This window comes from Acipenser ruthenus, chromosome 23 (genome assembly GCF_902713425.1).
Source record: "Acipenser ruthenus chromosome 23, fAciRut3.2 maternal haplotype, whole genome shotgun sequence".
In the NCBI taxonomy this organism is placed as follows: domain Eukaryota; kingdom Metazoa; phylum Chordata; class Actinopteri; order Acipenseriformes; family Acipenseridae; genus Acipenser; species Acipenser ruthenus.
In genome coordinates this window covers 24,178,356-24,205,656 of record NC_081211.1, presented here as the reverse complement: position 1 = coordinate 24,205,656, position 27,301 = coordinate 24,178,356, and the positions used below count along the sequence as shown (strand labels likewise).

At 36.7% G+C, this 27,301-nt stretch overlaps 1 protein-coding gene across 6 annotated transcripts; it reads left to right on the top strand.

The window, feature by feature from the left end:
• The first annotated feature begins 1,611 nt into the window (after positions 1 to 1,611).
• On the top strand, positions 1,612 to 17,013 carry LOC117412743 (SH3 domain and tetratricopeptide repeat-containing protein 2-like). 6 transcript variants are annotated; one of them, XM_034021299.3, is made up of 18 exons: positions 1,612 to 1,981; positions 5,741 to 5,797; positions 6,592 to 6,690; positions 7,166 to 7,293; positions 7,402 to 7,507; positions 8,043 to 8,186; positions 8,906 to 9,098; positions 9,812 to 9,885; positions 10,148 to 10,343; positions 10,753 to 10,886; positions 11,564 to 11,614; positions 11,892 to 13,604; positions 13,797 to 13,977; positions 14,383 to 14,533; positions 14,741 to 14,863; positions 15,544 to 15,694; positions 15,919 to 16,109; positions 16,251 to 17,013. In XM_034021299.3, exons 1-18 carry the CDS (start codon positions 1,963 to 1,965, stop codon positions 16,458 to 16,460), a joined length of 3,921 nt encoding a protein of 1,306 aa, XP_033877190.3. In that variant the 5' UTR covers positions 1,612 to 1,962; the 3' UTR covers positions 16,461 to 17,013. The 6 variants fall into 6 exon arrangements, with proteins under 6 accessions (XP_033877190.3, XP_058852875.1, XP_058852876.1 ...); XM_058996892.1 differs by having other exon boundaries at positions 1,612 to 2,044; XM_058996890.1 differs by lacking the exon at positions 1,612 to 1,981 and adding an exon at positions 4,112 to 4,556 and having other exon boundaries at positions 11,895 to 13,604.
• Positions 17,014 to 27,301: the final 10,288 nt, after the last annotated feature.

Sequence of the window (27,301 nt, the reverse complement as noted above, 5' to 3'; positions counted from 1 at the left end):
TGTCTGTTCAATAAGATGAAATAGATGATCTGTTTTACAGAATCTAATAAAATACAAAGAACTACATTGATAGAACAGATGTTATGCCCATGATATAACATTCTGTCATAACTGATTATGAAATCCTGGCCATTAGAAATGAAGGAAATGAGTGTTACCCATAATGTGTTTGGATTGTAAAATATTATAGGCAATCAGGCAGTGGACTTGACTTGTTTAGACAGCAACTCGTCAGCAAACCAAGGACATTATGGCCATTAGAGCAAACACATATCTGTCAGTCACATGGTGAAGCTGTGTTGTTAGAGCAGTGAATGGCTTTTGTAACAGAGTAGCAAACCAACAGAATACAAAAGGGCCTCTCATTGTCGCAGGCTGGGCCTTTGGAGTGCTCTTACTGAGAAACAAAAGGCAAATGAAAAGGTAAACAATCGCTCTCATATTGACGACCTACAAAAGAGCGACCGTGTTGTGTGTATGAGCTTCCTGCAGAAAAATATCTGGAATGAGAAACCAGCTTTCCTGTACTCTGTCAATTAATTTCAAAATCCATTTTCAATAATTATTTTACCCATAGGGTCTATGCATTGCACAGAAACCCAGTGGAGGCAACTGTGCAGTATAAGGCCCAACGTACTTGGTGAATAAACAAGTGCTTTTCTGTGTGTTGAAGACACATACCAGTATTGCTTATTTTTATTCATGGAATACACATTTGTAAGGAACAACACTAGATAAAATAAAAAAATACATTGAACTTGCTTGCCCTTTATATTGAATCACTTCCAGTTCAGTAGGTCACAAGGCCTGTAGCTAGCACAGGAAGTGATTTTGTACCAGGAAGCAGCAGAACCAACCCAAGGAAGTGCTGTTTGTCCCTGTAGTGCTAAATCTACTGTACATACTGTGGATGTATATTCTTACCTATTTTTAGCATATATTCCTTATGCTAAAAATAGGTAAGAATATACATCTTAAATTATACTGCTTTAATAAGTTGGTAGTATCCCATACTGCAAGAGATAAAACAATTAACGAAAGAATGAGTAAGTTGTCACTTTAAATTTCTTATTGCAGAACATCTTACCTTGAGGTCCTGCCTCTTTCGTTTTCACACACTGCATTGTGCTCTCTGCCCAACTTCCCTCTGCAACTTCAAGAACAAAGGTTACCTTGACATACACTCCCATTGAAGTGTGACAGTTAACTGTCTCTCCTTCAGAAATGACATGCTTCCTGCTCCAAAGCTCTTTTATCTCCTAGACTGTGCTGTACAAAAGCAGGCAGGGATGGTGACATTGCCTAACAGCACTTAGACCCTGTGTGACTGGCAAATATTCATTTAGAATGCAATATCGGATCAAGAAAGACACAAAATCATTTAGAATGCAATATTGGATCAAGAAAGACACAAAAAAAGACACAGTAAAAAGAAAACAAAAATGTTTTCAGTACACAAAAAGTGAACCAGCAGTGGAGTTCACATACCAGCTGAACTTGCACAGCTACTGGCTCTGACCAGACTGAAGAGGCTAGCTTTGGAATTTCGAACAGGGGGGTATTTCTATGACAAACACACACCTTACATATCGCATTTGAACCGCACTGAGTTAGCAGGTTAACATTCATGTCTTAGTTGGCAATATCACCTGCAGTGTTTTTAATAAGTCACATTTTGCTGACCCCACGGCTCCTTAACTTGCTAAGGAAACCAGTCTTGTGAAAGATAAGGCTAAGGCATTCCTTTCTGAGCAGAGGGAGGGGTTTAACAGAATCAAAGCAATGCTTACAACTCATTCTCACAGGAGGCCTGCCCCAGTGACAGGCAGTACCTTACATACTGAACACAGGCAGTGTACAGCAAAATAGAAAGAACATTTTCAGTCTCAATCTCAACAGGATATTGTTTTGCTACCAAACTGAAACTCAGCAGAGAGTAAACAGAGAAGCGCTTTAACATTCATGAACAAGGAAGAAAGAGGTTAGTTTTAGTTTTTGTTTTTGTTGTGCGTAACAGTGGACCTCATTTGCTTCTGAAATGCAGGTAAGTGGTGGTGTGTTGTCCTTTACGGTTATAATATTGTCTAGAAACATTCTTTTACGTTTGAAAAATGGTGTTTTAGTTTATGAATCACTGGCCAGTGAAAATGCTCATGAAAAGCACCACAACGGACTTAAATGAAGCAGTAGCTTAACTTTTATTTTTGGTAATGAGTTGTACCTGTCGCATTACTACTGCCCTCAAGCTCTTCTCTGAGGGTTAAATCTAAACTTAGTTCAGCGAGTCCAACTCATATTACGACCTCTCCTGGTCAAAATGATATCCATACTGTGTGTATTTCAACTGCTGCCAGCATGCTTTAGCAATAAATAGGTAGCTCTTGTAACATGTCTTGCCTTCCTACCATTACTCTATAGATGTTTTATAGCTTATGGAGGTGTATGATATCTTAGATAGCATTCTTTTGTTATTCAAATGTATTATTGACAAAAATGTTATTCTACAAATTGTGTTTGCAATGATGCACAACACCGGTGCTAAACAAGGGGTGTGATCCAGTCAATGGTTCAAGTAGCGTCTGAATAAACACGTTCTTATGCAAATGACATAAGTTCAATCACAGATATATTGATGAACAGATCAAATGCATAATAGTATACAGTATTTATGTTCTTCAAAATCATGTATTACTGTTTCAGCGCTCCTGGTTTGATAAATGTGTTATAAAGTCAACAGCAGAAAGTATTTTAAAGTACCTTTGTGAAAGTCTCTTAGGAAGCCTGAGTAAGGTGGCATTCCTGTAAATAGCCTAGTACTAAACTTTACAGTAAATACTCTATAGATTGACAACCTTAATATTTGCTGCTGTGTATCAATCAGTGAGGAATGGTAAAGCACAGCCCAGCACAATAAACAAACTTACTGTGCAAATTGACCATGATAAAACCATCCAGTATAGTGATAATAACAGTTTGTGCCATAGAGCTGTGGAAAGGGTGAACCTGCCAATGAGAGAAATGAATTCCCCTTTATGTCTGTTCCCTGAAGAAGTAAGATACTGTATGTAGAAAAAATAGTCACAGTTATTCTACTTTATATGCAGCTTGTTGAACTAGTTTTGTCCTCGTTTTTTATTTTTAGCGAGGAATGGCTGAAGTGTGGGTGTCATGGCTTTGTGTCGAGGCAGCATCTTACCAGCTAATTGGATTATTTTGAATTCTTCTTTCACGACTCTTGTAAACATGTTCGAGAAGGAAAAGCTTGTATTGGGCTTGGTTGTGTACCAAGACTTCCTGTTACTGCTGCTACTGCTAGTGAAGCACATTTAACAGTGTTTGAGGGAGGGCAGTCAGTTTAGATAAATAAACTGTTTAAAAATGATGATTCAGAGGTGGTTACATGTTTCTCTGGTGTCTATCACAGAATTAAGACACGTGCTGTGAATATAAAAATAAGATGCTACTCTTCATCACTTAGATTGCCTCCAGACCCAGTCCATGTGCAAGCTATTTAGATATATAAAAACTTCAATGCAACACTGTTTAACTTGCACATGTACGGTAGATTGATGGCTTAAAAGACCCAGGAGAGCATATCATGGCTTGAGGATATGAATTGTGCATGAATATGTATTGCATGTATCTTGTTATTACAATGTGTTACACGTATACATTTTAATAGTCTGCATTGATTGAAAATGTTACTAGGATCTGATTTAATCTTTTCTCCCCAGGCTATTGGAGAATTCCTTATAAAGACTAGATCTCGCTTTATATTGAAAGGGTTTGACTGTAATAACATAATATCGTTAACAGCATAATATACTTCAAAATGTCATACTTTTACATAAGTTTACACTTCTAATAATTGTCAGAACCAATGATACTGCAGAGAAACGCAGTTATACATTTAGGCAAACAGTGTGTCTTTCCCTTTTTGTTTTTATAGATTTACTATTTATTAAGCAAATTAAAATCATTATTGGTATGTGTAGTATAGTGTGTTATTAATGCTTAATTACAGGGACGTAACATATATATATATATATATATATATATATATATATATATATATATATATATATATATATTTCTAGACTTTTCTTTTGGTTGTACACAGATAACAACATCTTATCTGGGAAAAGTCTGGAATATATATTACACAGTACAGTATGTTACATTACAGTACTTGATCTATTTACTGTATATTATTGGTTTGTCTTACTAGGAACACATACTGAAAGAAGAGTGCAATGATTGATTTCTGTAGTGAACGCTGTTATTTGTTAAATAAGAAAAAGGAAAGCAAAATATGCCAGGCATGTGAGTTATGATGCTCACAACAGCACTGGCACACTGGGGTACTGACCAACCTACACTGGCATTATTATCTGCAAAGCATGCATTGTGCATTCAGCAATGTTGCGTGAATATTCAGATCTGCTTGTCTGGAGAGCTCAGCACTGCGCTTGTTGAATTAACCTTGGACACCATTTTCTGTAAAAACATGGCTTTCTTCTGCAATGTCTCTTTGGTGAGGAACTTCTTGCTTTCAGGTTGGTTTGTTGGTTTTCTTCAACCACTCTTATCTTTTACAGAGGGGGGGAACATGCATTGCAACTTCAGCTTCTTCTTTCAACCTAAGTCATCTTTTTAACAACCTAATTACACCGATAGAAGAAGAATACTTTCTCTAAGGAAATTAACCAATGAGCAATCACTGCCTGAAGTCAGTTTGGGCCAGATTTACTAAAGCTTTTCTCCTAGTTTCCTACTTTCTTTTTTTCTTTAGTGGAAAAAATGATTTTTTGTTACAGAAGGGCAGCTACTGCATCAGCGTTCAGTGTTGCTAGTTTAGCATTAACATTAATGTGCTCTTGAGTAAAATAAAGTTGTTTCAGATAAAATGAAACGTTGTGTTTCAAAGCAATTTACAGAGTTGTTGTTTTATGTTCATTTTGTACTATGTGACCTCCAAGGCTGGCTGCCTATCTAATATTAGTCGAGAGGCTGTTATAACTGCTCTATATCCTGATGTTCCGTCTCAATCTCAAGACATGCCTTACCCTGTTGGGTCTTCAAACTACAGGTCAGAGCCTCCCTAAACTGTAAAGACAATAAGAAGTGTTTTCTCATAGCCTGCACTTTCCCAGTGCTAGAGAAACGTTTCTCATTAACTGGGTAACCAGCACTTTCCATTTACCTGGAGAACCACACAACCATAGGAAACGTTTCCCTTTTCTCTAGTGTATATCAGGTATAGCAACTTAAATTATATTCCCACATGAGAAATACAGAGCCATTTTTTTAGGCTACACTACTATAATTGTTACAAAGGACAAAGGATTAAAATGTTTACTTCAAAGTGCATTTTCACCATTTTTTAAAAACAAAACTAGACACAAACTCAGAAGTGCTTCGGATGAGATGTAAAACTGAGGTCCTATTGTAAGTGACTCTGCAGCAGCAGTTGTGATGCATAGTTCACCCGCTAATCTCTGTAAGTCGCAAAAGTGTCTGCTAAATTACTAATTAATAATAATACAAATAATCAAATGACACCTCATAAATACCTTGAAATATGTCTCAATGCACTGAGTACCAGCAACTATAGTGTTACAGTATAAAACACATTTCAATGATTAAACATGGAATATGTAGGCAATTGATCTTAAGCATGGACATTCTCCAGCATGGAAGAGCAAGCTTTAGAGATGCAGTTGTCTTTTTCTTTTCATAGTGTGTAGATCAGCTGGTGCCAATGAAGACTTCACAGAGGAAGACGACATGACAACAGGTACAGCACCAGAGAACAGACAACAGCATTTAACTGAATGACTAGAGCATACGTGTTATTGCATCTATTAACCATCCACTACCTCCCACCAAGCACTATAACTGGGGCAGGAAAGAGCAAGGGATGCTTTTCACAATGGAATGAAGAGAACTGAATTACCACACTGATGCAGCTGGCGGGTATTTTCAGACCTTGTTTGTAGCAGTTCCTGTTTTCATGTTGATCACAGCTAATAATAACATAACGCATTTCGCAAATGTTTTGAACTGAATCAAAGTGCCAAATTTGTAATGTTTAACCGTGTAATGTCAAAGATTGTGTTTTTTTTTTTAAACAGCTGTGGTTTTGATTGTAGAGAAAAAATATATTTTTATTAGCCATTTATGTGGCTGATGAATATAGTTTAGGATTTTATGCTGTGGCAACAGGTGGTGCATTCCATTGATATGAACAGCAGTTTCAGAGATCAAAGATCACAGACATAAATTACAGTTATATTACTTTAATGACTATATTACACGAGGATCTCAAAGCAAGGTGCACGTTGATTTCTCTTTACAGTTGTAATCAAATAAAACCCCACAGATAGTGTATGATAAATAAAATGTAGTTCTCATGAAAGATAAAGGGTGTTGATTTTCTTGTGTGCTGAGTGGGATTTGAACTTTGGACTCCGCAGGTAAAAAGGTACGAGAAGCTAATTAACTACCCTGCAGCTCCTTCAACAATTTTGACCAAACTCCAATGCCATGACTTGATCCGGTACATAAACATGTTCTGGAATTTTGTTTCAGGAAATCTGGGGCCTCTAATGGAACCCCATCCGCCAGAAAGCTCTTCGGACAATGAGGAAGAAACAGTGTCCCTCGCAGCGGGGCAAGAATTCTCCACAGGTACGATGCACAAAGGAGAATGAAGTTGTTCTGCTTAAGCCACTGTTAAGGCCTTCGGAAAAATCACAAAATCAAATTCATGATACATTTGAAAATACTTAAAAAATATATAGAATAGGGTATGGTATAAGTAAATACTTCTTAAAACATCATCCACAGCTTTGGCTACGAAAGACTAGCACTATAAACAAGCTTTTTAAAACAAAACAGACTTACTGTTGATATTATAAAATAAAAGATTAAATAACCTTGGGTCATATACAGGACCTCAGCTAAGACAATCATTTGGGTTGTTATTATTATGAGGAATTCAGAGGCTTTGACAAGAATGCATGCTGTAGAAATCCTGACATGTTTATGGTTCATTTAAGGCAGATTTAGCTTCAGCTTTAACTTAAAACAAAAACACACACAACAACAGTTGAATTCACAGATACTGGCCAAGGGTAAGATGTGTCTGTATTATGTCTCCTAGATGTGCAGCTCACATTTTGTGTGATGAGACGGTCATGTGGGCTTCAGGATTCAGCCCTGCAGGAGGGGGTCAGAACGAGGCTGAGGATTGTTGAGAGCAGTGGTCAGGAAATACCTGAGCTGTTCAAGGTGAGATACTGTACAGCTCATGCTGATAAGGTTAACAGTACAATAAAGCTTGCACATTGTAAACCTTTATAATGACTATTAAAATTATATCTACTTGCTTCTTCACAGGGTTTGTCAGCTAGGCTGGTATCTGTTCACATTGAAAGAGACTGCTTTTCCATCACCTTCAAGACAGTAGAAGAGATCTGGAAGTTCTCAACGTATCTTGTGCTAGGTAGAAGGACGTTCCTTGTAGAGTATCTGGCTGATATTTGAATCGTTTATTAACCATGTTACACTGTAGTTTACTCATGGTTCATCCATGAGTTATCAACTTCGTTTACCATTCCAAGACAATGCTGACCAAACCCTGTTCAAATCATATAGAGGACCAGCCACTGCTATACCATGAGGGAACATGAAACAACCATGGTCACCTATGGTGGCTCTTACTGAATGTAGGTCTGATAATTAAAATACGCTTTGACTAACTTTTACAGATAAAAAAAATAAGTTATTTTAAGAACTACATTAAATGCCACAGTCTAGTTTTAATTGCAGTCTGGCTACACTGTACAGTATTTGTACCATTTTAGGGCACTTTCATTGCTGTTCATTATAGTTTTACCTGAGCAGTGGACAGTTGTAGGGTTTAAAGGTGAATGCTTATATAATCATATTATTGTACAGCAGTATTAATGTAAAGGAAGTATGTTTATGTGTCTCTGGTCTCACTGAGTTATTGTAAGCCTCTATTGACATTTTATCAGGACATGTTGCCCGCTGTTTGGAGAACTTTCTGTTTGACCAGTCTTTCTGGTTGAATGAAGCCCTTGTAGATGATGTGGAGATCAGTGTGACACTAAATCAAGAACATCTTGCAACAGTGTACCTGGGGCTGCTTCTGCAGGAAGGTGAGCGGGAACACACTGTGCAACTGTATCTTTAATATGATTATATTATCATGAATATTCCCTCAGACATAACGTATTGATTGCATTTAAAATATAACATGCATCTGTATAGTCCAATTAGTTAAAATAACCAATTCACATGAGAGCATGAAGACATTCAATTATTCTCTGCTTACTAATTAAGGATTAATCAGGCCTAATTAACATTGCCTTATGCAGCACATACAGACATAGATATTCCAGTAATTATAGGTGAATACAAAATCAACACATTCATATTCAATAGTTTGTGGATACTAATTGATAATAAATTACCACTTCATTGGTGGGTATTTCAATAAAGAGCTGCCATTAAAAAAAACACAGAAACAACACAAGGAAATGATTTGTGTACATTATTTAAACTCTCTGATGTATTCTATTCATTCTTCACACCCTTTCTTAAATCAGATGGTGTGCAATACAGGATTATTTTTGGTAATTTCCCATGTAACACAATATAATACACTGTAATGTTGTCGCTGAACCTTAAAATGACAGAGGGATATTGGAGTTGGTTAACTAAGCTCATATACATCCTCTGGAGACTGGTCTGTCAACTGCTGGCTAGGAAGGGAGGATTGTCAGGGAACGAGTCACCAGACTACACAATCGTTTTAGTTAAAAATAAAATAAAAATAAATAAATAAACAAAAAACGGTTTGTTTTTGTTCACGTAGGGACATTCTTTGCCAAAGCCCTGTGCCCCATTACAAACCCTGACGATGATGACCTGTGTATCAAAAAGAACGACCTGGTCATGGTGAAGAACGTTGGTCAGGATTCGTTTTGGGAAGGCATGTTGCTCTCTTCAGGGCGACATGACTTAGTGCCAGTGTCAGCCATGCAACCCCTTCCTTACCCTTTTCACCAGTAAGCCACTGTATTTTCACAACCATTATTCTAAGATATTAAGATTATATATATATATATACACATATATATATATATATATATATATATATATATATATATATATATATATATATACACACATGGATGATGGCTATATTTGCTTCCTGAGCCATTAAAAAAAGACATAATACCACAGTAGTGACGTCAAAAAGTCATAATTCCTCTAGAGGAAAATATACTTGAACTTTGACCCATTCGACTCCTTGAGACCATCACTTTCAATCACTCGAGAACACCCACAGTACAGAACTGTTCATTAATGAGCAACAAAATGAGAATATGTTAAAAAAAAAAAAATGTAAAGCTGGTACATTCATATCTCAGAGAAACTGGAGAGGAACAGGAAATTAAAACAAGGTAAAGGCAATCATCCAAATAAAGCTGAAGCACTAACAGATAATAACATAGTATGTACAGCACTGAAACACTATGTTTAAAAAAACCAGCTGTACTGCTGAACCTCGTTTTCTTTAATATTAGCATCACATGTGTGTGCATATATATATATATATATATATATATATATATATATATATATATATATATATATATATATATATATATATATATATATATAGACACACACACTTACACATACATACAAGGCAATTTGACTTACCTGGATAACAGTGTTTCAGGCTGTTTTACTTCCTCTTGTTGTTTTTGTTCAGGTGGTTCCTCAAGACATACCCAGGAAGTGCTGGTAGTCCATCCCCCGGCAAATGCCTGTTTGACCACGCCATTGGTAAATTACCCTTTTCTATAGCTCATTAGCTGTCCTTTATGTTTCCAAGTGTCTTGCACAAATGACTTGGAAGTAGACAGCGAAGCATTAAATTGTGTTGAAAATATGTCTTTGGCAGTAAGATCCCTTGCTACTAACCCTATGATGTCAAAAATGATACCATTTTGTTTTGTATGTATGTTTTGTATTGGATTGTAGGTCTAAATGCTCCAATACTCACTTATTTAACACTGTGCTTCTTTTTATCATCTGCCTTGTTTAGGTAAAGGCACCTGTGTTGCTGTAGTGGATAACAATTCAAAAGGGACGGATGAACTCAATTTTAACAAAGGGGAGCAGTTAGAAATTGTTGGCTTCCTTCTCTCTGGGCTGGAGTGGTTTGTAGGAAGATGTGTCTCCAGTGGAAAAACAGGATTTGTCCGAACAATACATGTGAAACCAGAGAGTTTTAAACCACTGTAAGCAGATTAACTCTGATTTTAAAGCCTTAAAAAATGGTGTCCTGCTCCCTGACAGATGTTTAATTTGAAATATGCCTGTGTACATTTTAAAAGTCGATCTTGGGTCTCCTTATTCCGGATCAACGCTAATGACAGACGCTCTTGTCTATGTGTTGAATTCTTGTCCCACAGGTATTATCCTTAAGGATTTTAAGGATCACGTCCCTTTTTTTGAGCCGACCCTGTTCAATTAACTCTTTGAAAACGGTTGATTGTGAAACAAGTTCAGTTTAGTTTTTTCTAGTTTCTAGTTTAGTTACTGTTTACTAACATTTTATTTTGTAATTATGTGTATTTACAAATGAACTACTTGTACTCTGTGTGTTGTGTTTGTGGTAATAATGCCGATTTTGTTATTCTGTTTTAGAGATACACATTTAGTCTTTCTGAGTGAAGAAGAGAAAGCATTACTAACCATGTTAGACCCCAGCAATGAACAATGTTACGATACTCTCTTGAACAACCTTGCAAAAACTGACATCAATACAGTTTACAGACTAGGTGAGCCACACAGCAGTTGATACGTTTTGAAGAAAAGTACTGGCAGTAGAGTTCACCTATGCTCCACTTCTTTTAGCTCAGTGAGCAGAGTGAAGAGTTTCTACTTAATATACAGAGTAATACTATCTCTGGGGCAGCAGTGTGGAGTAGTGGTTAGGGCTCGGGACTCTTGACCGGAGGGTCGTGGGTTCAATCCCCGGTGGGTACACTGCTGCTGTACCCTTGAGCAAGGTACTTTACCTAGATTGCTCCAGTAAAAAAACCCAACTGTATAAATGGGTAATTGTATGTAAAAATAATGTGGTATCTTGTAACAATTGTAAGTCGCCCTGGATAAGGGCGTCAGCTAAGAAATAAATAATAATATAAATGCCATTCTAATTAATTAACAATTGAGTTTTAGTTATTTTTATATTACACACACACCATTGCAGATGAATAGTATGTAAGCATTCAAAGCCGACTGTAGCCATTGAGCTGCAATTTCTGTTTCAGTACAGTATTTTTCTTATGGAAGTTTCCTGAAACTTATAAATAAAATAAACATGATACATTGATAGATGTAAAGTAAAACATATGTTACATCTTACACATAACATTACTAATTTAAATGTTTAAAACTGTGTTGTATGCTATGCAGTATGTCACATTTTAAAATTCTGTCTGTATTTCTGCAGATAAATTGGTAAAATCCGAATTTCCAGATCTTAAGAACAAATCACAGCTTGGTAAGTTAAATGTATGCATTTGTTCCAAAAGAAAATCTGAAAAGATGAATAAGTTTCTCGGTGAAAGCTAATCAATGTCCTCTTCTTTAAGGACATTGATTAGGGTAAGTATGTATGGGTCAATTTCTGTAAGATATATAATTCAGGTAGAAGACCAGTGGACCCCCAAGGTCTACAGAAGCATGCAAATTAAACTCTAAACGCAGGTGCTGTGACATGTATTTTTATTCTGTCACTTTCTAAAAACATTACATCATTATGTCTTCATTTCTTTCAGAAGAAATGAGTTTGGATGGGTTCACAGAAAGCTCCGTGTTAGAAAGATATGAAACGGTCCCCACTGAGCACTCGCCCGAGCAAACTGACTCAAAATCTCAGTGCTCAAACAAAGACATTACATGCCTTACATTCAGCTCTGAAGATACATTCAAGGAAATGGATGAACTTGAAGAGGATCCAAAATTCTTTGTAGATCTTAACACCTGGGATACAGAGGACTCTGAATTTTTTGAACCAATTCTGACGTTCCTAAATGAAGATCATTATGTTTCACACTACCAGAGCCTCTATGACATCTCCTTTTCCTTTCTGAATTCCACCTTCTATGGATTTTCAGAAGAGGGTGAGCTAGTTCAGTATCTGGAGAATGCAAGGGAATGGGCAAAGAAAAGCAGAATGAACTGGGCTCTTAGGAGGATCTGTTTTCTTTTGGGTAGGCTTTGTGCAAAAAAGGTGAAGTTCTCACAGGCTAGGGTTTACTTTGAAGAATCACTTGGTGTCACGGGCTGTGGGTTTGCTGACACATTTCTGTTAACTGCCCTCTACATAAACCTTGCAGCTATCTACTTGAAACAAAATATGAAAGAAAAGCTGGAAGTGATTTTGGAAAAAGCCAACTCACTGTTCCTTTGCCTTCCTCAACACCTCTTCAGCTCCTTGAATGAGTTTGAAGTTCTACAGCTTGTCCTTAAGAAAGCGATTATGACAAGTGATATGCACTTAGAGGCCCGGACCTGTTTTCTTGTCATGACCCTCTTCTTAAAACTTGGAAGGACGGAAGGAGCCTTGCCCTTTGTGGAACGTCTGCAGTTTCTCTCACTTAGCATCTCTGCCCAAACCACAGTTTCCCCTGTGGACCTGAATTGGATGCTGAGCACACTCTACTATGACAAGTACCTGCCACATATGTCTTTGGGGTCATTAAGACTTGCTTCAGATCAAAGACGGTCCCTTCATGCTACTCTTCAGAATGTGGACCGGTTTATTCAAAATGCCATTAGACTCAATGCACAATGGGCAGGAGATAACTCACCTCTCCCAGCACAAATAACAATTTACCTCAAGCAAGCTTTAGCTATTGCAAGCCAAAGTGGTGACATACAGGCCCAAAGAGACCTGTGTCTGAGTTTGGTCAATGTATATCAACATTATAGAGTTTTTGACGGCGCAGTAGAGTATGCTGAAAGAGCTATAGAGACCGGGAGACAAATCAATGAAGAAGAGGCTTTTAAAGCTTCACTGTTGTTGGCCTGGTTGCTCATTTGTAATGAACAAGTGGAAAAGGCCTCAGATATACTGGCGTCTCTCCTCAAATCTCTGGATGAAACGGACAGTTCTACACAAAGAGGGGTTGTTCACAATCTCCTGGCCATTTGCTTACGGAAAGAGAATAGGATCAAGGAGGCAGCTGGTAACTTGTACTGGGCACTGAAAAAGTCTCAAGAAACTGGAAACAAAAGAAATCAAGCACTCACACTGGCTAACTTCGGCTACCTAGCGCTTTCCATTAGGGCCTACGTTCTGGCTGAGGGTTACCTCCTCAAGTCACTTCAGCTCTTTTCAGAACTCCTTGACAGCTCCACAGATGCAGACCACGTGCAGGCTTGTCTCTTGCTTGGGCAGTGCTACATTGAGACAAAGCGGACTGAGGATGGGAGGCTGTGCTATGAAACAGCCCTTCTAATAGCTATGAGTGCCAGGAATCTACACAGTGAGTACAGTATAGGATTTGAAAACAAACAAAAAAAAAAGATATGAAATAGTCTTGCTTAAAACTGCATGCATAATAATTGTTCAAACAGTGTGGTAAAAATGATTTTTAAGTGACATGAATTGCATAGTAATTAGTTGAATATTAATTACAATTTCTTACTTAAAACAAATCTTTTTACTTTTTCTGTAGGTCAGCTGCATGCTGCTAAATCGCTCAGCTGTTTTTATGAGAAGGTTTTGCCCAGACTCGGACAGTGTATTATATATTATGAACACTGTGTGTCACTGTCGAGACAGCTGAAGGATAAAAGGCTGGAAGGAGAGCTTTTAGAAACTCTGAGCAAACTCTATTCATCACTGAAAACAGAAAAGTAAGGTCCTCTTTTTAAATTTTTTACATCATTTTTGGGACCGCTTTAAAATGATCCACCCTAATACTATTATAGTGGTATAATGTTCTTCAGCCTCAGTAGTAGTCTATTACGGTACTATATTCATACTTTCTAAATAATGCACGATAACCACATTTCACAATTTGCAAATGTAATTGTTTTATGTTTATATTTAAAGATAGGGCCCACAAACGAATACCTTTTTTTTTCAAATAATAAAAGCTATATAGTTGTTTTTTTTGCAAAGTAACTGTTTAATGTATATATATATATATATATATATATATATATATATATATATATATATATATATATATATATACATACATACTGTATGTGTATATATATATAATTACAATTAAAACAAGTGGTGCTGTATTTCAGAGCCTGTAGAAAGTCCTTAGATTACACCAAGCAGAGCCTCAGAATTTTCATTGACCTGGGAAAGAAAGACAAAGAAGCTGAAAGCTGGCTTCAGGCAGGGAGAATCTACTACATGATACGAGAAAATGAACTGGTGGAGATGTATCTACAGGTACTGAACTTAAAAACTGTGACATGACAAATAATCTCAGAGAAACAGGATCATTATTAAAGTATCTGTAAGTAAAACAAATCATAACGTAAACTGTTCCCACCTGCACTTCCCTACCCAGTCGTTTGCTGTCAGATTTGTTTTTTTCTCAGTGTGGAATACACAATCAGCAATGTCATTTTGTTTGGATGCTTTTTCTTACGAAAGGCAGCTATCGAGACGGCTCAGAGGATGAATGATTCACAGTTTGTCATGAGGATGTATGAAGAAGCTGGGGATGTCTTTTATAAAGGGAATGGACACAGAGAAGCTGCAATAGCTTTCTACAGGGTAATCTTTGCATTGTAACTTATCAGAGTACTATATCTATACACCACAAATGAAATAGGTGCTTCTATAATAATGGGGTTTAGTATCACTGCTCTTTCATCTTTGTCAGAATGATGTAAAGCTTGAGTCACTTTCAGTGTAACCCTATTACTGAGAAAGGAAAGGGCATCATTGTTTTGTGTGGGGACTGATTCACTTCCATTTCCCTCTGAGCACCAGTCCTTCCTAACCAATGGAATACCATCTTGAACTGGGATTTAAACTGAGCTCAAGCCATGGTGTGGTGATTGATTAAACTAGTAACAGAAACAGTAATAGTGCAGACAGGTCTTCAGAATTTCTTTTAATCTCAAATAGGAGAGAAGTAATTTAAACAGGCTACTAAGCTAAATATATACAGTAAGCTGAAGTTATTTCTGTGCTCTTTGATAAGATTCTCTATAAAATGAACTTGACCTTGGCAAAATATTGTGCGTTTGGAAGTGTTTGGAAACTAGGAGCCATCTATTCAAAGTATTAACTCCAGTATTCATTAATTTTTAAGGACTGTTCATTTTATGGAATTAGAACCAATCAACTAAGTTGTACACTATTCTTTGTTATTCAGTTTTGTTAAAAAAAACAAAACAACAACATTCAATTTTCTGTTCAAATGAAAATATGCCTCATGGCTTTTACAGGATGGAGCTGTCCCCCTTTCCAGAAGTACTGGCGATGCAGATTCAGAATTACGCCTAATTAATAAACTTACAGAACTAGAAACAAACTTGAAGCACTATGACGATGCTCTGCAATACGCCACTCTTGCTGTGAGACTAAGTGTATCTACAGGTAAGTGTGAGTCTCCGTTCAGAAACACGTACCATTTTACAAAAACATGATTGATCAAATGAGATCAAATCCACTGTGGATGAAAGGAGCAATATCAAGTTCCCAGCAAATCCAATGCAACACGGAGGTGATTTCCACCAAAGCAGCAAGCCTGTTATGCAGGCTCCTCCATTTACACATGTCATGGAATAAAAAAGTTAAACACATGCATTTACTTTTTCAAGGTGACCAGTTGAAAGAGCGGATTGCATTCCATCGCCTGGCAAGTGTACATTATTCTCTCCAGCAGTACGAAATGGCTGAGAATTACTATCTGAAAGCTCTTTCCTTGAGCCCGTTGCAGTGTGTCAAAGAGGCCAGGTACTTTGTTAAAGTCTATTACAGACTAGGGGATTTAACTCTGCACAAACTAGAGGTAAGACAAACACGCTTGGTTACAATTCTTTGTCACATAGCTTTTATTTTTAGGTCTGGGTCACATGTTTATGTATGTACATTTTTTATTTTTTTATTTTCAATGATTGACAATTTTCAGATCTTTTTGTATTGTTTTTAGGATGCCTTGGATGCATCAGGTTACTTTAACCTGGCCCTGGCTGCAGCACTTGAAGAACTTGAGAACAAAGAAGCGCTTTACATCATTTACATAAAGCTTGCAGAGATACATGCTAGTCACGTGCCAGATGAGAAGCTCCACAGCTTTTTCATGAGCAATGCACAAGCTCTCAGGAAAGAACCGGCCCCAGACACAGACACATTCTGCTAACAATACAAACTGTGATGCTTTAAGGGCTGTACATGTTTTGAAATATACAGTTCAGTCTGGTTCACATTGTACAGTACATAGTGTTATGGTAAAAAGAACTAGACTTTTTTTTTATTGAGTGGGTCATGCACTATGGAACAACGGCTCATGTACCAAAATATCTTTGTTTCTTTATCTTGTGAATACAGCCAGTAATTGTTATGTAGTAACTTGTTTTGTACGTGAACAGACATTCTGTGTCATGTTTGTCCAAACTTGCACCATCTACTGCTTGTCAACAATTTTAATCGGAGTTGGTAGAGTCCAACTCAAAGATGTGTTTTATAAGGACTTGGAAACACAAACTCAAACTTGAAAATAATAAAATAATTTTTTTTTTCTTCAGTCTTTAATTAAGTCTTTAATTAAGCCCTTTCCCCATTGTTCTCTCAATAAATCTTGTTGTAAATATCTACCTATGGGTCAGAGCTGTACTGTGAACCCTGCAGTGCTTCTAATGTAAAGTATGTGAAAATGGAATGTACAGTGTGTAAATAAAGTTATTATCACATTACACCAGTGACTCGGAATCACATGGAACTGCTCTGATTGGATGTTAACCATACTGTTAATGTGTGAATATGCTATTGGAGAAGGGTGGAAGAAATTGAACTGTTGGCACTGCATCTCACATTGAATGTGTTTGATTTACTGCTACGCATTCTAAACCAGCTAGGATGGATAATTTTAGTCTTTTCAATGCCAATGAAATTGATAGAATGTATTTGTTTCTAAAAAAAAAAAAAAAAAAACAATTCATGAAGTAATTTCTCAGAGTCTTGTAATTTATTATTCCAAAGTTCCTTTACTTGTAGCTTCTAGTAGAAAGCCTGCAGCTGTGCCTTGTCACAAGAACACAGATAGATCTATCACCTCCTCTTTAAATGAGGTTTATGTAAGGAAAACTGTAAAGCGCTGTGCATTAACTCCAGGGAAAAGGGCAAATCTACAAGCTAACGAAAAATGTAGGTCCCCAGCTGTCACTATGGACTGTAATAAGATTGTTGTATCCTAGGACCATAACACACATGTAAGAGTGATGTACAATAATGCTTTCTTTTGGAATAATAACTTGATCCCTGACTGAATAAGCACATTTGTCATATACAGACATACTTACACTTAGCTGAATGTAAGAGACCTATGTGTGTCCTTTTAGTTTTTTAACAGCACCACTGTTGCTATGCTTCACAAAGTATGAGTTTAATAGACAGTTTAATAGAAAGGGGCTGGTGGCTTGCTTTTTCTCTGCATTGCATGTGTTCTCCAGCAGAGGGCAATATATGACTGGTTTATACAGCGTGTTCTGTGTTATCCAGTCAATATTCATTCCACCTCATTATCTGATAAAGAAGCATAAATAGCTCTCCACTCAATGTGGGTCTGTACCGATAGCACAGCATGCTTTGTTTGATGTGGTGTCATTCTATTTTATTTATTTATTCTTCCTTAACCCAGAAAAAAGGCTGCCACCTCCTGGCAATAGGACCAGCATCAGGGACCATTAGTCACGATTGTACTACAGTAAATGATGGTAAATGTATGGCAATGTGTAGTAAACCAAAGGCAAGAATGACAAAGCACTGTAGACACAAAGTATAAAGTAGGAAAGGAATGGTTTGCTCTGTACCAGTATCAAAACTCTGCTTCGTTAGCAAGGCATGGCATGTGTGGATGTATGCCAATCGACTTTATGCTAGCCCTGTGTAGTATAGTATTAGTTGTTTATGTTTTAATGAGTAAATAATGTAAAATAGCTTTATGTATCTGCACCTCAGGGACTGTAGTAGAAACACTTTTTATAGTTCAAAATAGAAACAGTTAAATACCACAATGAATGTAAAAACGTTACCCTCAAGGGAACTTTGAATTCAGTATAAGCATGCCTACCAGAGAACCAGGAACGAAGGGTGCTAATTATTCTGAAGAAAATAGCAATTTTTATACAAGAAAATGAGGATATTTTACTTAACAGTATAACGAAGAGCCAGTCAACACCATCTGTGCATCTTCACCAGAGTTCACAAAATTGCAAATAAATTGAAAATGTTCCACTTCTCTAGGCAATGATTTCCGTCTTGGCTGAACATACAGTTCACTGTCTTGTTGTCTACTGAATAGTAAAAACAATCTGTAAAACTAACTCCCATCTTGTTCCAGTATCAAACTGAAGCTGCTGCAAAAATCACCTTCGATGAGTACAGCAAGAACTAGGAGGAAAACAGTTCATTTTAAAAGCCTGTTTCACAGAGCTCCCTTCCAGAGCTTACTGAGAGCTCAGGTGGCATCTGATTTTAAATATATGCAACAAGAAAATGTTGCTGTATTATAACAGCCCTGACAGGAATGACATCAGTAAATGTACAGTGGTTATACCCAGGCACAATGAAGGAAACAATAACTACCTTCCTGCCATTTAGAACAGAATACGCACAGTCGATTCTTACCTGACCTTCCCCTGCACTCTCCTGTATTGGGCTGCTGCAGTACAGGATCTGCATCTGCACTTTGGCTTCGAAAAAACAATAAAAGCTTTTATCCCTTTTTTTCTTTCTTGACTGAAATGGAATTCTGCAATTATTTTTTATGGCACCAAACAAGCACAGCCCAGGCTGCTGGTACTTCAGCTCAACTTTAGAAAGGACTTCGTCTCAGTTGGGTTATTGGTAATTCTACATGGTCCCATTAACATATTTTGTAACCAATTTATGGAGCGACATAATAAATATCCTAACTGTGCTTTGGAAAATGGTTAATTAGTATGTATATTTATGAATGACAAACAGACCTTAGAGGGATTTATAATGACTTAATTAAGTGCAAGTAAAACTAAAAGGGGTGACTAATAGCTACATTTAAACTGTTACAGCAAAACGTTATAGTGAAAACAGAAAGCCAGTAATCAAAACAGAAATAACTTAAGCTGACTAGAGCCCAAAAAATGTCCTGCCCCATTAGCTATCACTAGACCACAAAGAATATTTGAAAAAGCTGAATCAAATGGATTAAAATGGAGTGAATAAGTCAAATGGGGAGAAAAAAAAGAAGCTTTGTCACCCAGAGCTCCAGACTATCACAAGTTGACTTCCAGAGAAAGTACTGTGCCATCATATCTCCCTTATCTGTTTGTATGATTCAAACAGTTTTTTTTAGCTTTTAGATACAGTAAGCCCTTGTTAAGTTGCTTTGACTATGAGTTCAGGATCTGTGCTTCAGTTCTCTTTGCCTGCCACAGACATACGTAATGTACTATGCAGGCTTGAAAATGCAAAGTATCTTAATATAACTAAGCCCCATATGAAAAGCAGTGTACTCTTTTGAAAAACAATAGGAAACTTCATCCAAAATGGCAGATCAGTGGCTGGTGCTAGCACTTGCTTCCAACAAAACAAACGCAGATCAGGCCTCCAGGTATGTTACATTTGACTATGGCACGAAACTAGAAATGAAGAAAGCACGTAAAGCACATTAAAACAGACTTATCAAAGAAGGGAAATACAAACCACCACGGTGTGCATGTGAGACTGTGTACACTGTGGTTTTGGGGACTGCGACACAGCCTTCAATTCAATTATTAACTATCGTCTCATTTCTAATGTCACAAATTAGATGCAGAAAACATTCCATTTTTTTTCCACATGGCTTGTAAATTCCTTTATAGTGTAGTTAGCTGCTCAGCAGCCATTTACTGTATAGCTTTATTACCGCCAGAAGCTATGGTATGCGTACACATATCGTACAAAACAACCAAACAAACAAACAAAAAAGCCTGGAATACAACATTCAAATACATTTAAATTTGTTTGTATAAATAGCCTTTTCCCTGCTTGTATAAAGATAACACAGTGTCAGTAACCACACCATGGATTTTTTTTTTTTATCAGCCGTAACAGAGACTCATTGTCACAGTACAGTAGCTGGGTTAGTTTAGTTCTGGACTGCTAATACATTAAGAGTGTGCATGAATGTTTACTTGCATGTATAGATACATGGTGCAGGTTTACAATTTGAAATGTTACTTGGTTGCAGAAAAGCTGGTAAATCTGACCAAGTTACCAGAATATCAAAAGAACCATACACAAGTAAAATGGGAAAACAACAAAAGAAACAGCAGATAGGGTATTTCAGTTTGTTAAAAACTACTGTGTGTATTTATGATACGCAAGAAAGTGAAGATTCTTCTGAACTACTTTTACTGTATGTATCCTACAGTATATCGGTGTACTGAAATTAAAATACAAGTTAAGATTAAGAAAGAAAAAACATTGATATTCTCCATAAATTAAAAAATTTAATATTTGAACAGCTTTTGAATGGTTGAAGTGCATGTACTCCCTTATAAATGGTTCTTGTAGTAAAAGCATAAGTCCAATAAAGCATATTGAAAGCATGGTAAAGCACAGGTAAGCATTGTAAAGAATAGTGAGGTATGGTAAAGCATATAACATGGCAAACTATGGTAATTGCACAGTATATCCATGGGTAAAGCAGAATTACAAAACATAAGGGCAACTCAGGGTCAAGCATTTCACACTTGTGAAACATTCCCCTGACAATGCACTGTACTTACATGTTGTTAGACTGGGGGAAATGTGGATAACGGATCACACATTGAAAAAATACCTGTTAAAAAAAAACAAAAAAAAACAGCTGCTTTAGCTCCTGTACAGTACCAGGTTCAGCCAGTGACAGACTTACCCCTATTAACACTTCAGATAAAGCTCAGTTATCTGTTCTTCCTTTGATTTCACGATAATGCTTTAACTTTATTTATATACTTGCATTTGTGATGTCTGTAGTCAAATAAATTGGATTTTGAACTCAGACAAAGAGGCTTTAACATAAATGAATTTGTTTTCAAGAGAAATTTGTTTTTTCCTTTTGAAAATAAAACATACATTTTTTTATTAAATACAGTCCTGAAACCACCTTAATGTGCTCTTAATAAACTATTTATCCTTTATGAAATGCAAACATTTTGTAATTCGAGCAAACCTTTCATGCACCTTCATTGTTCTGTTAGATTGCATTATTCAGCAGCCCAGCTTCAGCAACCCAGACGAAATTGGAAATTAAATGAGTATTGCCTACAGTATGTGACTTGAATTTGCTTTCTGGTTCCAGTGCAATAATAAGTGCAGTGACTTTACCAACTCAGAATCAGTCGCAATTTGGAGTTCATTTCAGCTCCTTACCTTTACTTGTCCATATACATTATCTATCAAAAGTTAACAACCAATCATTTGTACTGTACAACAACCCAGGTTAGACCAGGTTCCAAACTTACATATACATCACATGCTTTTCTTAAAATGATGTCACACCTCCCGTGTGTGGCCGGCTCATTCCCTTCCTCGTTTTTGTGCATATTGCTTTCCAGTTTATCTTCCTTGCCCCAAAACAACACACATGGTCACAGTCAGTCAACAGATTCATCTGACGGCCATTTTCATTTATGAAAATAATTCAAGCAAGTATTTTTATAGACACTTTTAAGATAAAAATAAAAATGCCATATGAACCTAATCAATTAAAAGTTAAATGTGCTGGGCACAATGCAAAAGTGCTGATAAAAACGTAGAAAGCAGTTTGCATAAGTGCAAAATTATCAAATGTGTCTGTAGCCTTATACACCAGTTTTGTAATTTAGTATCATTATTATTATTATTTATTTCTTAGCAGACGCCCTTATCCAGGGCGACTTACAATTGTTACAAGATATCACATTATACATCATTTCACATTATACAGATATCACATTATTTTACATACAATTACCCATTTATACAGTTGGGTTTTTACTGGAGCAATCTAGGTAAAGTACCTTGCTCAAGGGTACAACAGCAGTGTCCCCCACTGGGGATTGAACCCACAACCCTCCGGTCAAGAGTCCAGAGCCCTAACCACTACTCCACACTGCTGCCATGTCATGTTTAGTCTCATAAGCCACTTCAAAAGGCCATATGCTGTTATTATGGTAATTATAATTAACTACTCACGTTATCTGATTCAGAAAAGTACGATCGTTTTTCTACTTGTATGGTATATCTACTGTAATATTGATTTTCTTGATGGGGATCAGTCATTCAAAACTCCTCTGTTCAGACACCATGCACAGCCATATATACACTGTTCAATGGCCCAGTGCGACAGCAGAAACACATTACCAAATAGACCTGTCTTTTGAGATGCATAAAAGCATTTCTTTTACTTATTGTAATAATGGTTGCTAGACTTTTTTCATTTTCTAAACTCTAGAGTTGCACATGGATCAAAGCCAGCTTTCATAATGTAATGTATTAAGGCTGCACTGCACAACACGACAGTCCCCACTTAAAGATCATATACCTGTATGGGGGTCTTGTTTAGAAAATGGAAAACCACACATTATTTTCCAGTATCTCTAGAAGATATTGTGAATGCTCCCTTTGTAGAAAAATGCGCGCTTTGCTATAAGATAGCCATAAGAGTGGGCAGACCAGCAAGGCAAGATAAATGGCCTGGCATGTGGAGCTGGACAGTCCTTTATTGGATTGCAATTGACATGGTTTAACTTCTGAGGAGCTCTGGAGATACCAAATGGATTAGCTGTTTTAACAAAATCTGCCTTGAGTTCAATTACAGAACAAAAAATGTTAATGATCAAGAGACTTGTGTTAGTCTAATGGGAATCCGATTGGTAAACTGGCTGGAGCAGCTGCAGGCAGCAGCATCTCTTCTCAATGACATATATAGATATATGATACAAGTTTACAATTTTAAATGCTACTTGGTTCCAGCAAATCTGGTAAATTTGACCTAGTTGCCAGAATATCAAAAGAACCTAAAGTAAAATATCAAAACAGCAAAAGAACCCCCCAAATGGACTACTGAAATTAAAATAGATACTTAAGATGAAGAAAAAACAATAACGCCTAACAGTCAGCTGTTCAGAATCATTCTTGTTACCCAAAATGGTACCGTATACTACAATTGTGTAATCTGAGACCAGAGGCTTATCATAAAAGATGTTGAGCACCCATTGCATCGGTCAATAAGGTGAACTCCCTGGAAAATAGGTTGACTGAAAGACATGCATTGTGCAGATGTGCTGGCTAACTAAAACATCAATCTTGATATTATTAATTGAAAACCAGAAACAGGTTAATGTATTATGCATACAAAAACTGGTTAGTATAATGAGAACTGTAGTAAAACCTTTTGACACTAATAAATCACCCACGAATTCTAAATAATGCAGTCATTTGAAATAGTGCTGCCTATGAATGTGAAATATAAAGTAAATGTAGATTTTAATGAAAGCTTCTTTGCTGTTCCCTGAGCTGCAGAGGTCATGTCCACGGTCAAGATTATCATCTTCCTAAATAATAAGGACTCTAATAATAAGGATTTGGTTGTGCTGTTTCTATACAGTGGTTGGATCTGTCATATTCCATTTTCTCTTCACCAGTGCACAGAGGGCATTCTGTTATGTTAACTTGCTGTTTGTAGTTACATAGAAATAAAACACTTGATGTATTTACACAATACAATTGTAATGAGATATCTCAGTGAGTGAAACAGCGTTGTGTTTGGGTTCTATTCACAGTACACACTGTGCAGGCACAGCAGCTGTACTGTTTGATGCCCTTTGCATTTCTAATGGAATTGGTTCCTTTATAGGTGCATCATGAAATAAAACGATCAATTGTTACATCGGAATGTTACAGTTATTCTGCAGTTTTTCACAATCACCAAAAAGTATTCAAATAAAAATGCCTTCAACCAAGTGTCAAATACAGCTGCACAGATATGACACACAATTTCAAGTACAAATGTGTTTCATTTGACTGGTGATACATTTACCACATTGCAATGATCAGGGGAAATTGCTACTGCCATTGTGACGAATGAGTTGCATCGTGTACCCATTGAACTGGCTTAACATTAAACACGCTCTGCTCGCATACGTCGGAAACTTACTTATTCAGGGTCCCACCAGCAAGCTCTCATGCTTAAAGAGTACGTAGCTCTAGTTCAGAAAAAATATAGCATGTGCTGCTACAACTGTTTAAATAACAGTCCTGTAATTTGTCTTTACATTGTTAACATCCTGACAACTTTTTATACTTACAACTTTAAAGTTTGCACTGGGGTTTGAGATCTGTCCTCTAAACCACTGCAGTAAGAGTGATTATTTTCTGTGACATTTCTGTTCCGTACCACATCATGTGCTGCAAATTCCACAGCAAGATCTGGGACAAGCTGTCTGGTGTGTGGTCCTTTCCAAGAGGTTTACACATGTAGACAGGCAGCCAATATGCACACAAGAAACGGAGCCTCACTGTCGCCAGTTTAAACAGGGTTCAGAGTTTCATGGACGCTGATGTGTAATACACATCATATAAAGACTTATTGAAGCACAGTTGGTGTCTGGAAACAGCACATTGTATTTTGGTATTATGCAACGGCCCTAATAGTGCGCTGGCACTGGCGTATGCTGCCATTGCGATCAATGAGTTGGTATCTATTGTAACAACGTTCTTCATTAAACAGACATGCAGTATTAGTGAGGGCCTGCATTAAGATCAGTCGCTCTTTATATCATTAAAATAGACCCCTGTGTGTGCTTGTTGAAATTGTGTGCGTTAAAGGAATTGGTCCTTTAGTAACTGGCTTTGCCTGAATCGTTCTCGGATTGTCCATCGGATTGTCTTGGACATGGGACTGCTTATGGAAAAATAAATCCACTTTGAAGTTCTTTTTCAACTTTTATTTTTGATTTGTATATGCTTTCTTAAAATGTGTTTCTTTAAACAATATTTTTGTTAAAATCATTACAAACATTTTGACTATGGCTTTGAAGTTGCTGCCCGGAAGGCAGTTTGTCATTGAAATGCAATCACATCCTGAGTCAAATTGGAATGATTCCATGTATGAAACAGAATGATGTCTTTTGAGACGCTCTGCAATTGAGTTCTGCAGACGGGTTTCTGGCTTTAGATGCAAGAAGAGGAATTAACAATTAGTAATCAGTACATTCCAACATGTAATGTTCTTGTTATAAAAGACCTTACGTAGTCTGAGATTGATATCCAACAAAACAAACACATTTCTTACTACTAATTAATCAGATAGCTGTTTTTCATTTTACCAATGTTGACCAAAGTTGGTAATTTTATAGAAGAAGTACTTTAGGTACTTTATGGTAACTGCGTGTATGAAACATCTGGTAGTGGACTGCTCAAGCAAGATCCTGCAAAACTACCCAGAACTCAGACAACATTCCTGAGGCTTTCAAATAATCAACGCTCCCAGATCTAACACCTCATCCATAAACGCTAAACACTGTAACACAGAATAAACATGCGTTGAAACTACACGATTGCCATTCACTTCATTCACATGTGATGATTGTGCATTATGAAGGTAGAGTGAATAGGGTATAAAAGAGCTGCTGATCTGCCTATTTGATTTCAATAATCGAGCAAGCATGTATGGAGTCAATGCCAGAAATAGGGTAAACAGAGCTGCATAAACAGCACTGGGAGTCAGACCATTCTCCTATTCCAGATGATACCTATTGACTGCACTACCATGTGAGATTATATCTCTGATGAAAAGCTTTCAGAATCCCCACTGATGATAATGAGAAGGTGAATGTTATCTGTAGTTATTATATTTTGAAAAGGAATGCCCAATGCACTGTAAAGCTGTTGTGCTGTACTTTGCAACACGAATCCAGCGTGTATCCTGATTGAAAGGTCGGATAAATACAAAAGGAATTATTAGTCATCGGTTTGACTGTCTCTGAAAATACAGACTATGAATACAAATAATGAATTGCAACCATTCCATCATTGCAACCAATAGTTACTTTACCGGAAAAAAGGACATGTTAATAACAGCATTTGTCTTGTTAATACATTAAAGTACTGTACTGCCTAAAAAATATGTGCACATAATAATAAAAAAAAAAAACCCTGTAATCTGCATGATGTATATGCCACATTAATTTAGCTTTAATAACCCTAATCATAGCTATAGCTATGTAATACACATTCAAATGCATACTGTATACATTCTAAGGTCAGGTTTGCAAACTACTTGGGTCTAACTATCTATATTGAATTCATAAGGACATTTTCAACTAACCCTATTTTATGAATAACAAAAATAATCAGCTCAGTTTATTTAAATAGCCTGTTTTAAGGAGATTAAATCACACAGAAATTGCTGCCTAAAGTTATGCCATTAATCTAGTCTAAAGCACAATTCAAGATGTCTCTTCATTATGGAAAGTACATTATGTCATTCTTCAGCCCAAATCACCTCCACTATGCCAAACAATTATGCAAAATTATGGAAAATGCAACAATAGCACATTGCTTTTTTACCGCACATTTTCTGTACATTTTTCAGTTTACAGCATTTTTATGTAAATATAAAGGCATTTACAGCAAAAAATGTGTGTTACGAATTTTTCTTTCTTTCTTACTTTTTTTTTTTTTTTACTGTGCAGAATACCCAGGTTGAAATAGTTAAAACAGCCATAAATACATGGATGCCTGCAGCCAAGCAAATTTGGGCTTTGTCAGGACTTGGATGAGAAAGTTGGAAGAGTGGTATTCCTGTTTTTTTTTGTTTCACAGTGATGAATACACTATTTATACAGTATATAAGCTTCAGGGACTGCCTGTAAGTATTGTCTTATGTGCATTGGAAAACACATTTTAAAAACAAATATTTTACTCCGGTTCGAAACTAAAATCTGGACAGTTGGAGGGACTTGAGGTCCAGGTCCTATAGGAAGTGATTTATAA